This window comes from Cervus elaphus, chromosome 20 (assembly GCF_910594005.1).
Source record: "Cervus elaphus chromosome 20, mCerEla1.1, whole genome shotgun sequence".
Taxonomy (NCBI): domain Eukaryota; kingdom Metazoa; phylum Chordata; class Mammalia; order Artiodactyla; family Cervidae; genus Cervus; species Cervus elaphus.
Window position 1 is genome coordinate 39,737,600 of NC_057834.1, and position 12,887 is coordinate 39,750,486.

At 47.1% G+C, this 12,887-nt stretch overlaps 1 protein-coding gene across 1 annotated transcript in view; it reads right to left on the bottom strand.

Annotated features, from left to right (window-relative positions):
- INTS3 (integrator complex subunit 3) overlaps positions 1-12,887 on the bottom strand; it is a 38,537-nt gene that overhangs the window by 14,553 nt on the left and 11,097 nt on the right. The window contains exons 3-9 of the mRNA XM_043876557.1: positions 12,324-12,407; positions 7,396-7,509; positions 7,117-7,201; positions 5,734-5,800; positions 3,279-3,423; positions 1,886-2,015; positions 505-602 (exon numbers count right to left, since the gene is read on the bottom strand). Of these exons, the coding sequence (XP_043732492.1) occupies positions 505-602; positions 1,886-2,015; positions 3,279-3,423; positions 5,734-5,800; positions 7,117-7,201; positions 7,396-7,509; positions 12,324-12,407 (723 nt within the window). The remainder of the gene's footprint in view (positions 1-504; positions 603-1,885; positions 2,016-3,278; positions 3,424-5,733; positions 5,801-7,116; positions 7,202-7,395; positions 7,510-12,323; positions 12,408-12,887) is intronic.

Sequence of the window (12,887 nt, forward strand, 5' to 3'; positions counted from 1 at the left end):
GAGCAGTGATTCCTTAACATCAGACTAGCCGCACAGAAGTTGTTGCCTGGAAAGTCTGTTAAAAATACAGATGCCACAGTCAGATCCTCTGGGAGAGTAAGGTCCAGGAAGGTGTATTTTTAACATGCTCCTCAAGCAATGCTGTCATATTCAGCCATGTTTGGAAACCAAAAGGCCGTAGCTCTCTTCCTGAGAGGTCATGGCTCACCCAGAGGAACCATGAGTTTCCCAGAATGAACACTCTCACTCTACTCTTTTATGGCACATTTCACAATGGTAAATTACATTATTTGTATACAAGTATTGGTTTAATGACTGCTTTAGACAGACTGAAAGCTTCGTAAGAACTGGAACTGTTATGTCTTTCTCAACACTGTATCCCCAATTCTTAGCTCTATGCCCAATTGCACACTTGACCCGCCCTCCACCAGACATCTGCAGGCTGAAGGCGGAAGTCCAGGTAGCACCTGCAGCTTCCCTTCTTGCTGAAGTGGGTTAGCTTACCCGGGATGTCATGAAGAGGAGCTTAGTCTCCATGTCTGGGGTTAGACGACATGCTAGGAATTTTCGAGATGTTCTTGACTGAAGAAGCTGTAGGATACCTGAACCAAGTATGGAAGCAAAGAGAAGAGAGCAGACTGATGACCAGGAGGAACAGAAGGCAGGCGGGTCACCTGGGCCAGGTACTGATGGCCAGTGGTCTTGCTCTTGGGGAGATTCTAAGACGTGACCAAGAGGGGGTTCCAACCACCATCTGATTGATCTGCTCCATCCAACCACCATCCCCAGGACCCAGATGTATTCATTCTTTTCTTCTACTGGCCGTCCAGAGTCCCCTACTCACATTATTCCAGTTGGCAACATATGGGAAAGTTAGGGAAAATTTTGGGAAACCCTAGCCTCTCTTTCTGCTCCTGATGGTCCCACCACTGGGTCCTGGGATCAGTGTGGTGTTATGGCATAAGCACGCGCTATGGAGTCAGACAGACCTGGATCCAAATCCTGCCTCTGACACTTACTAGCTGTGTGGCCTTGGGCAAATTACTTAATCTCCTTGAACCTCATTTTCTTTATCTGTTAATATGGAAAGTAAAATATCCATCTTACAAGAGTGCTCTGAGTATTAAATGAGTTAATATACACGAGCCTAGCACACAGCAGGCACTTAAAACAACTCAGTACATGTTTCCATAAAAGAAATAGTACAACATAACGTAGAACCAGAGCTTGCTTCTCCTCTTTCCTGACTTCCCAGTCCTAGACTGTTACACTCGTGTTATGTGTGCACATGTACACATATCACACACAGATGCATGCTGGAGACAGGTTGGGAACAAAGCTGTACAGTCATTGTTTAGACCATAAGGACCCTGGGAAGGCAAAAGGGAGATGAAAAGGGCCTCGTTGGGGGAGGCACAGAGACACGCTCCCTCCCCCACAGGGGATTCTGGCTAAGCTAGATCCTTGGAATTCAGAGGCATCACAGTTCCTGGGGAGGAGCCTTTGCTTACAGGACAAATTCCAGTGCCTCTGCTGAGTCAGTCTCACAAGCTGACCTCTGACACTCCTGACAATCAGTGAAGCTGGAAATTGGTCATTGGCTCACCTCTTGAGCCCAAGAGTTGCTGGGACAGGAGGAGGAGGAGGATCACAGTTCTCTATCTCACTTTTTCTTAAATGACAGACAGTCAGAGCCTGCCACATAGGGACTGTCTGGGAACATGAATGGTTCTGTGTACTCCCGCCGTTCCCACATCCAGCTGTCCCCGGCAGAGCTTGCCCAGTCCCAAGCTTCTTAAACCTGACTGCCAAAGCCTCTCCTATCCACCCACTTCTGCCCTCTCGACTGACCTCTCAAGGAGAAGATGCTCCAACCCTTACTTACCTGTGAACTGAGGACTCAAGGCCTGAGGGTTATGGATAATATCTTTCCAAAGCAGTTCAAATTCTGGTATCCTGGCAACATTCTGAAGTAGTCTGACGAGGTCTCGGCCAATCATCAAACATTCCATGAACTAGATGGGGTGGGTGGTGGGAGATGGAAAGAGAATAAAAACAAGAACTGTCTACCTGATGCAGGGAGGAAGGAACAATATGTTCTAGGGAGGGGAGGAAAGAGGGTTGAATGGATTACACAATTTTTTCTGGAACCAAGGGACTGGCTCTAAGCTGTTCAAGGGGAAGAGAGCTAAGTTGGGGACCGAAATCAAGGAGAGGTTACTGAAAACTGCTGAAGTCCTGCTGCTGTCACGTTAATCTGTGGCCCTCTCCTCCTAGAATGGTTTCAGTCGAGGTCAAGGGACACAAACATTCCAAAAGGCTAGGGCTGGTAAGTTGAGCCACAGACACCTTACCCTAGAACTTGCTTGGTCCAACAAAGCTTTCTGTGTAATGACATGACCTCTAGTTGTGCTGTCCAAAAGAATACCCATTAGCTACATGTGGCAAATGAGCACTTGAAACGTGTCTAATTCAACTAAGGAACTGAATCTAAAATTTTTATCTAATTACAATGTGTGTGTGTTTTTTTCTTCCTGGCCACACTGTGCAGCATGTGAGATCCAAGTTCCCCAACAAGGGATTGAACCCATGACTCCTGCACCGGGAGCACAGAATCCAAACCACTGGACTGCCAGGAAGTCCCTAATATCAACTGATTTTAACTTATATTGTGACACGTGGCTAGTGGCTACTGCATTAGACAGCTTTAACTCTAGGATCTGTCTCTCCTGGGAGATCTGACAATGGACAATTCACTATCCCACTTGACCATGGCAGTTACCCAGGCAGGCAGGGGGATGGGTGGGGATAACATAACAGTGGGAACAGAAGACAGCTTCTGTCTATGATGTGCTGTGGGACAGCGTCCATGAAGCTGACCAGGAAAATCCCTAGGATGCCAGCGTAACCAGCAGCATTCTAATAACTGGGGCTTTGCTGTTGTTTAGTCCCTAAGTTGTGTCCAACTCTTTGGGACCCCACGGACTGCAGCAAGCCAGGCCTTCCTGTCCCTCACCATCTCCCACAGTTCACCAAGTGCGTGTCCACTGAATCAGTGATGCCTTCCAACCATCTCATCTTCTGCCATCATAGGAACTAGGGCTACTCCACACTGATTTCTCCACCATGCTATCCTCATCTGTCTTACAGTGATGAAAAAACAACAAACCTTGAACCACCTCCATACCTCCAACACATCTCTGGCCCCAGGTCACCACAGAACTGACAAGAGGTGTCCCTTTCTGGGTCTCACTTTCCTATGGGTTTTTTGTCCTCACCCGCTCCCGAAGCAGTGAGATGCAGAAGTCCACCTCCTTCTGCCGCAGGGCCTGGAGCTGGGCGGTCCCGTGGTGGTCGACGATGAGGCGGAGGTATGTGTAAACAGCCATGGCAATGAGGATGCTGCTCTTCAGTACCCATTCCCTGCAGGGGGGGAAGACACGAAAGACATGGGCACCTGTGCTCCATCCAGACCCACCCAATTTACCCCCACACTTGGCTCCAGTGCCTCGGAAATGTCTGATGATTAGCACTGGGAGTAAGTTTCTGGTTCCTTAATTGCTCACTCGTGCTGTTGTTATCTGTCTTGGACTATTAACTGGCTAAGGTGGGGACAACTTCCTCTCACTCTACCAGGTGCCCAATAAAGATAAGTGCTATATGAAAGCAATCTCTTTCTACCACATAAGTACTTAACTTTTAATAAAATAAGGTTGTTTGTTGACTCAGTCATTCAAACATTAATGGAGTGTCTACCGTGTGCTAAGCCCTGAAAGAGGTACAAGGGACAGAGATAAGCCATAGCTTCCACCTGACTCAGGCCAGGAAGAAAAAGGTGTGCAAGTGTCCCTCAGTCTGCAGTTCTCAAAGTGCAGCCCAAGGACCTCTGGGGGATTATCAAGACCCTTTCAGGACCGTGGAGGTTTCAGAACACACTGGGTGTGCTTGTCATTACTAGCCCACCATGTCACAAATGTTCCCCTGGTTTGTTCTCTGGCCACTAATCCCACTCCCAGTCAATGAGTCACCTGCCTTAAATAATAATCTGAAAAGAAGAACATGATTTTGGATGGCAAAGCCTATTTTCCCAGGAGTTTTAGACATTCCCTGGAGAAAAGGGGGTAATGGAAGAATTGTGTTCCCTGATGCTTGAAGAGGAGTACCAAGAAACTGTGGGGAGATTCAAAGACTCCAATGCTGGCTCAAATCACCAAAACTGGGGCGCTGTCTCCCCTAAGCAAGCAGTTTGTAAGGGTTTTAGCACCCCTGCTGGAAGACAGGGAACCAGAGGAAGAAGATGGGGAGTTTAATTAATCCAACCAGGCAACATCCTGATTCTGGAAAAGTGCCTCAAGCCACCTAATTAAGAGACTCTGGCCTTCTCCTTTCACAGAGTAAAAGCAGCAGCCAAGGCCACTGGGGTGGGTCCCCCTCCCCCACCTGTTACCTTTTAATTCCACACCCCTAAAAAGACCTGGGAAGGAGTGGGAAAGAAGGTGTGAAAGAGGACAGTTTTAAACTTCTAAGGATTCATTTGCATTAAAAGATGTGAGCTTTTTGGAGGGCAGGAGAAAAGGCAGGGCAGTTATCTGACACCTGTACAGTGCTCTGTGCTCTGACTGCCCAAATGAGAAAAATTCTGCTTTTTAAGGTACGGGAACAGGAGGTATCTGCCACCAGGAACAAAATTAGAAAAACCACTTCTTAGGAAGATTGCCAGTGGAGGTGATGACTGTATCTGAGACGTGGGATGGGGCAATGAAGCTAAAGATCAAAGTGAAAGCCTCTGACCCAGGATGTCAGGAAGGCACAGTGACTAAAGACAAACAGATCTGATAATAAACTGCTCGGAGCGTGTGTGCTGTGCGCTGGTGCCCATGAGGGAAGACGAGCCGCCGCCGCACCTGCAGCTGCACATCCAGGCCCAGGGCACTAGGGGGCACCGCCTGGCAGAGCTGGCACAGCTCTCCGTTCCGCAGTGCAAGGAACACAGCCATCTCTTTCACAAGCATGAGGAAGGGCTGAGGTCCATTCTTCTAAACCACTGGAGATACAGACTATCAGCCGTCTCAATCATGTGACCACTGTGGTGTCCCCTCCCAGAAACAGACCCTGAAATCACGCAACAGGAAGACTGAGGCCACAGGACCAAGAGGTAGGCCTCATGCCCAAACAAGTTCAAATATGGAACAGCCCTCAGATTTTCTGATCCTTTACTCTGATGGAGAAGGGAAAGAATCAGCTGGTCTCATGCCCTCTGTACCACTGGCCTCAGTGACCTCCTCATTCTCACCACCCCCTGTGCCACTTCAACAAAAGGAGGGCGTGAGGAGGATGGACAGTCTTGGAAGGGAGAACAGGGGTACCTGCCAGGCCTGGGTGGTTGGCTGGCCCCACTCTGCTGAGTTCATTCTCCCCTACCTCCTGCCAAAGATAAACATTCCATGGAGGTCTGGATCAAAAATAAACCCTTATCAGATAAAATGAGTTTTTCCTGGGCTCCGAGATATTTTAGTAAAAACCTTCTTTCCCACTCCTTCATCCCTGGGCCACAGCATGGCATTAATTCCTTCTCTTGCCACCAGTACATGGCCGCTCCCTCCCCCACCTCATCCCCTCTAACCTGAGGTGTTCTTGGGCCACTAACAGTTCCTCACACAACCCCTGCAACCCACACCCATACCCATTGTGGCCGTATCCAGCTCTTGCCCCACTCTTCACGACAGACTCTACCTCTGCTCCATCAGGATATCCAGAACGCTCTCTGCCAACCAGATGTTTTTTGCTGTAACATCCCCACCTGATCAAAGGGGAGAAAATAGAGAGTCAGAATGGCTCTGGTTAGTGACTCAGCTAAGCCAGTGCACGTCTTCTCCCTCTTACTGCTCCATCCCTGTGATCCCATCACTGATGTTCTGAGGGCTGAAAAAACTGTCTTTGTTTCGTCAGGCTTTAAAATTTCCTTCTTTGCCTCCAGAGAGACAGGAAGGGAAGGTTTGGGGTTTTTCCAGAAATCAGGGCTACTTTCCACAGACAGGGGGTTGGAGTGGGATTACTTTGACCCCTAAAAGGGAATGTCTGGGAAGGAGATATGAAAAGTCCACAGCTGGAAAGAATAGGTGACATTTCAAATAGGGCCTGACAAGTGCAGGAGGCAAGCAACAGCTGCAGTCCAGCCACTGGATGTCCCAAATCCTGTGTTCAGCTCAAGACAGGCCAAGGGTTTTTGTCTCCAGGTATCAGAGTCTCGAGTGCTTACTATGAAACTTCCTGGGGCAGAATTAAATAAGCAGTAATGCCAGATCAAAATTGTAGGATCAGAAGTGGGGACTAGGAGTGCCAAACAGGGAAGAAAGTGCCAGGAGAATGGATAAAAATAGCCAGGACAACAACGCTATGCCTTGCCCCAGGTCCTAATGTAAAAATTCGATTTACAGAGTCACACGTCATGTAGATTAAGGTTTATACACATCACAAGGGGAGTATCACCATTATATAAAATCCTGAAGAGGAAGCAAAGAACCAAGGGGCAATGGCGAGGCAGAGAGACAGGGTCATTTCTGAACAAACACATGTAATCTTGGGAACAGAAGTAGCAGGGGCAGGACTCTTGGATAATCAGCAGCTCAGACAGATGTCTCTGATGCCAAGAAGATAACGGAGCCTAAATGTCAGGGTCTGTACTGTGACACAGTTTGTCCCTCAAACTGGCCCTAAGTGTTTAAGACATTGAGGTAGAGCCAGAGAAGATGTCCGGGGCTCTGAAAGTACAGTGAGATGAGAACCAATTATTTTACCATTCTTCCTGATCCAATAGGCCACGAAACCCCAGAGTGAGGACTGGTTACAACAGGCCAACAACAGGCTAAATATTCTATATCAGGCCTCAAGTTTGGCAGGAAGGAAAACGAGGCAAGACTTATCGCTTCAAAAGGCCCCCTGTAATTTTTCAATTTCTTTGTGCAACATATGTGGCCAGAAGATGCCTGGATCAAAAGTAAAGCGTCTAAGCAATCCAGGAATCAAGTCCCTTAGGCACTCAATCATTCTCCACTGCCTGGACTTAAGGCATACTGCATACTCCTTTCTTCTTTACGCTCTTGCCATCCAACTCACCGGCAATCTGCTTCATGAATGTCATGCAAACACCATCGGCTCCCAGAACCCCACTCTTCACTAATTCCCGTACCAACCACACCAACTAAAGGAGAGAAAAAAGATGTATGAAGTGAATGGCCTATAAACTTGAGAAAGGGTCTAGTCCAATCATTTTATAAGTTAGGTGTACAAAGACAGGAGTGTGTTACCCCTGATTCTTCCTTCCCTTCCCCTTAGGAGAGCATCCATTCTCTGTTACGTCTCTGAGCTAGATCTCTCTTTCCTTCCTGGCCTTACCTGAGTACGGCAGGTATCCTGCAACTTCAAGTACTTCTCCATGAGTATCTGGTTGATTTTATTCAGAACAATATTCATGCCATCACGACTCACCAGAGCCAAGTCCCGGTAACACTGTAAGAAGTGAGGTTTGTGAGCAGCCAGCAAGCTAAGCATAGGCTCCTGATCCCACTCATGGTGGGCCCTCTGCCCCCTAGCCTCTCCAACGTAAATACTACCAATGGGATACAAGTGGCAGTGAAAAATTTTCTGCTCTAGAAGGCATGCTTACCATTCAACGACCAACACACAAGACTTTCCACTCTGGAAAGACTTTCCACGAGCCTTCCACAGGCTCCACCATCCCAAACCTATCCCTTGCTCTGTCACTCAGGGTGGGGAAAAGGGACCAAGTTACTCTAGTAAGACAGAAAGCCTGCTAAGAAAGGCTCCCTGTCCCCTCACCTCCCTCCTTAGGAAGCGTCACACTGTTTGAAGCCACCAGCTGAGCAAAACCAGGTGGAGGCCATCTGCTTTTCATCTGCCAGTAAAAGGTCACTGCAGAATGGGTTTGGTTGGACAGGCCGGAAAGGATCTTAAAGAGACTTTTAGACTTCTATCGACACAGCCAGATGAAACAAAGGGCTAGGAGTATTAAGGAAAGAAGATCCATGGACCAGGATCCCGGAAAGAAAGGGCAGACCCAAACCAAACTTCCTTAACGAAACATCTTTCTTCTTTTCTCCAGGCTGCCCTTTGCTTCTGCCAAGTATTGAAGAAGGAAGGGTCCTTGGGCACATCTGACTCTGGGGGAGGTAGGGGAGTGCATGCCAATTTCCTCTGAGAGCTCCTGTTTCTCTCACCCTGTCTCTCTAAAGAGACCAGACTCCTGGAGGACTACCTTAGGGGACCTCATTAGCAACCTCCTCAGCCTGCTGGGTTCCATGCTGTCAGGGTCTCAGCACAAAGGGCAAAATTATAGATAGGCAGTATCTCACAACCACGGATGGCCAGTGGCAAGGACAGCATCAATAATAATAGCGATTGTAACAGGGAACATGCACTGGCATTGTGCAAAAACTTTATATTCTATTTACTGCATCTGAATCACATAGTCACCTTATTTATTATCATCTCTATTTTTATAGATGAGGAAACAGGCACAGAGAGGTTAAAGTAATTTGCCCCAGGTTACATTAGAGATAAGAGAAAGATTCAAATCCCAGTAGTCCAACTCTGGATTCTTAATCATCCCAACACTAACATCAGAAATAACTAAAAGGAGAAGAGGCTGCTGGGGATGGAGGTTAAGAGTTTACAGTGGCTTTGAGACTACTACATTCCTAAACTCATTCATCCTAAGCGTTCAAAAGAGAGGTACTCCAGGACTTCCCTGGTGGTCTGTCCAGTGGTTAAGACTCGGAGCTTCCAATGCAGGGGGTGCAGGTTCGATCCCTGGTCTGGGAACTAAGATCCTACATGCTGTGTGGCATGGCCAAAAAATTTAAAAATATATAAAAATTTTTTTTAAAAAGGAGAAAGAGAGAAGTAATCCTCAAGACCAGCTGCTCCCTGGACTTGGGTATGTCCAGGGACTCCTAAGAGATTAGCTATCCTACTTCCACTTCTATTATCCTTAGGTCAAAACAAGCATTCTGATGAAAATACAAATACTTAGATTCCCCCATGTGCCATAAACTTTTCATACTCAAAGGAGAATTTGATTATCCTCTGAGTCCATCTGCCAGAGGGAGGGCTGGGAGATCAAAAGTACAAGCAAGGGAACAAGAGGTAAGAGAAGCCAGTGGACTACTGCCAACTTGCTCATCAGTAAATGTGGTTCAGCCCTGGAGCCTTCCCTAGAGGAGTGAGTCACAGAATGGGCAGAGGATGAGGGATGCAGAGGCAGAAGGAAGACCTATGTCAGGCCAAAGACAGAGACACGACTAGTAAGAGAGGAGCTGTTTCCTTCTGCTCAAAGGAAAGCAGAAATCCCAGAAATGCAGAAGAGACCCTGACAGGGAAAGACAGCCCCTCAGGAGACGCAGGGTCAGACGAAGCAAGCAGGTTCTGGCTGCCTAATTCCATGCTCCATCTGGGACCTTATTAACCACAACTGCTGGTAATGCATGCAGCTGGGTACCAGAAGGATCACATCATATCATATTCTTGATGCTGCCAGTTGTCTCTCCAAACTCTGTGCCAGTGTGCTGACTGGCTTAGAAGATAAGTAGATGGGTGGAAAAACTCAGTGGGAAACAGAGGGTCCCAAAAGAGAGGAAAGGTGACAGGATGGTGCTGAGGCAGGATACCTGTCCTGTGCTGGGAACAGTGATGTTCCAGCCTCGGCCCTCAAAGCCCCCAACTTTCTTTCTAGAGCTATCTGCCAAGAGAAGCACCTGGACCAAGAACTGCCAGGGCCTGGTGTTGTATCTTTGGTGACGAAGGACCTTGGCATCAATGTTAAATCCTTTCCTATCACCTAAATCCCCTGGCTACTAGAACCGGAGCAGAAGTTAAGGCCCTCAACTTAGCCTCCCACCACACTGCAGGCCCCAGCCAGGCCTGCTCCCAGCGATTCAGTTTGGACATCAAATAGGAAATAAAATCAGAGAATATAAACACAAGGCTGACGACAGAGCAGATCCAAGTTAGGAAGGTAGAACTGGAACAAAATCCACCCCACGTACATTCCACTCTCCGCCAACAACTGACAGCTCTTTCCTTAACTAAGTTTCTGTTCCAGAGACAGAATTAACTCCAAGTAAACCCTTAGGAAACACTCCCCTTGGTTTAAACTTAAGCCTAAAACAATGCATTGGGATCAGTTATCAGTTACACCCACCCAAAACTTCTGCAGGACAGAGTATTCTGTAAGATAATCACCCTTTTAGGAAGAAAGATAAAGCTCGAGGAGATGGGGCACAAATTCTTCCACCATTCTCTGACCTGGCTCAAGGCCTCTGAATGAGTCATACCTGATAGTTCCTCATTTGCCTAAAACTGTATCCTCCTAATTCCCAGTCTCCACCTGCTTTGTCTGAAGAGGCTCCTAGGTAGGGGATGTGCTTGGAAACCTTCAGCATGTGAAAATAACCCTGATGCAACCAACCCTGACAACCAACTATGAGACCCAAGGTGAGGGCCTGGGCCACGCTCCTGGGGCAAAAAGAAGACCAGGTGCTCTAGTGCCTTGTCATGTCTGGATGGCCAAATTCATGACATAATAAGCATTTACAATGCATAGCCCTATGACCTCTCACTGACTGGTCAGGCAAAGAGGTAGAAATACCATGGGGCCCTGCCCTCTTCACTGAGATTTACTGATTTACCCTAGCTGATTCAGATCTCACCGGAAACAAATAAAACCAGTGGGCAAGATGAATCTGCACTGAGATGACTAAATAAGGTTTTAATTGTATGTATAAAAACTCACATGAGAGACAACAATGTCCCAGCCCAGAAATGGCCTGGGAAACCAGGGACTTGTCAGTACTTGCTGCCCTACCACCTACCCTCACCCCAGGTTTGCCATGACCACAAGCAGCTAAGCCAGGGGACCAAGGGCATCCGGTCCTTGTCCCTGAGAATGCTGTCTCCTTGGTTCGCCTTGAACAAACAACCTCCATGTTTCTTACAGGTGCACTGAGAGCAGTTTGGGGGAAGGGAACAAAGCCACCAGTTTCACATGGGCTTTCTGGGAAGATTAAATGTCTGGATAGAGCTGAACACAACACTGGACACAGCATGATTGTCTCCTTTCACACTCCCTTTGTTCAGGGAAGGGGCACGGAGAAAACTGAATTCCCCCACACCAAGCTCTTCTCCGTTAGTGCCACGCAGTTAATGCCAGATACAACATGTGTCTCCAAACCATCTCGCAACACTCAAGGACACAGAAAGCGGAAATCCAGAGAGGCAAAAGGCAGGATTTTGCTACTTTATTATAGAAAGAACAGAGTCCAAAGAGAACATCCTGCTCAGTCCCTCATCTCAAGGAAGGATCTCTCTTAAACCATTCTATTAATATCAATAAGTAAAAGAGACTCTTCCATTTGTGAAGAACTCCAGACTAGTTTTCATATAGTATTCCTCAGGAAGTCTGACTCCAAAGTATTCCAGTCTTCTCTTAATCACTCCTTTATTATGGCATCACCTAACATTAAGCTTTCTAGGACTTCCCTGGTGGTCCAGGGGTTAAGAATCTGCCTGCCAATGCAGGGGATACGGGTTCAATCCCTGGTCCAGGAAGATTCCACATGCCTCGGGGCAACTAAGCCTGTGTGCCACAACTAGAGGGTAGCCCCCACTGTCTGCAACTAGAGAAAACCTGTGGGCAGCAACAAAGACCCAGCACGGTCAAATAAATAAATGTTTAAAAGCATAATTAATTAATTAAGTTGAGGAGGGGGAGTGGGGGAGTGGGCCATGTTGCATGGCTTGCAAGAACCCAGGCCACAGCAGTAAAAGCCCAGAATCCTAACCACTAGGCCTCTAGGAAACTCCCAAGCTGTCTAATTTAAATTCTACTTGCTGCAATGTTAAACCTGCTTTCTGTTCACCTGCAATGATAAAATCTGCAAACCACAGGTCACCCTCTTCTGGATAAGAACCCTCAACAGACTTCCTTACAGTTGTGCTCTTCTCTGGATTAAATCCCAACTCTTTTAGTCCTGACTCAAAAATCTACAATTTGAAACTCTTTAAATCCCTTTTCACTCTCACAACTGCATTTTCTTGCCTTTTAGCTTCAGGATCTGAAGAGAAAGGACTTTAGTAAGAGAGTGATCCATTTACTGAGTGAAAAGGGAGTTGTAACTATATTTGGAGAACAAGATGATCCAGCCCTGGTCAAAGGGTCTGATACTAAACCAGTTAAACCAAAAGTTCCACCATTCTCTCAGATCATATCTGAGAAGGGAATATGGGACCAGAGTAGGGAGTCTTACCTTCTGGGCTTGGGCTGGTTCAGTAAGGACAAGGGTGAAGAGGCCCAGGCAGATTTCCTCATGTTGCGGGGGGCCTTTGCATACCTGGGATAAGAGGAAAGAAAAAACTAGTTGTCACTCAAGAGACAAGTTCTTGAGCACAGCTGCTCCCAGAAAACCTGGGATTCTTGAGTAATCTGCAAAGGAGAATCATCAGCTAAAAGTGATGGACATCTGTTTTAGGAGAGAGGTGGAGAGAAAGGATGGACCCATACTGCTTTCTCCAAGGCTTGATGAAGGCCAGAGGAAGAAAATAAAGTGTTTGAAATGGGGGGGAAAATCCTACTCCACACCTTAACAGCCTTCAGTAGAGAGGGAGCCACATAGAAACATAATCAAGACTTTGGGCAAATCACTGAACCCCTGGTATCTGGAAGGTGAAGACATAATAAGAACAATTACTAACAATAAATATTTATTGAACATTCACTGTGTGCCAGAAACTACTCTAAGTCCTTTCCATGTATTACTTTAAATCCTTCAACATCAGACAGTGATTAAGAAATGTAAAAGATCAAGCATGTG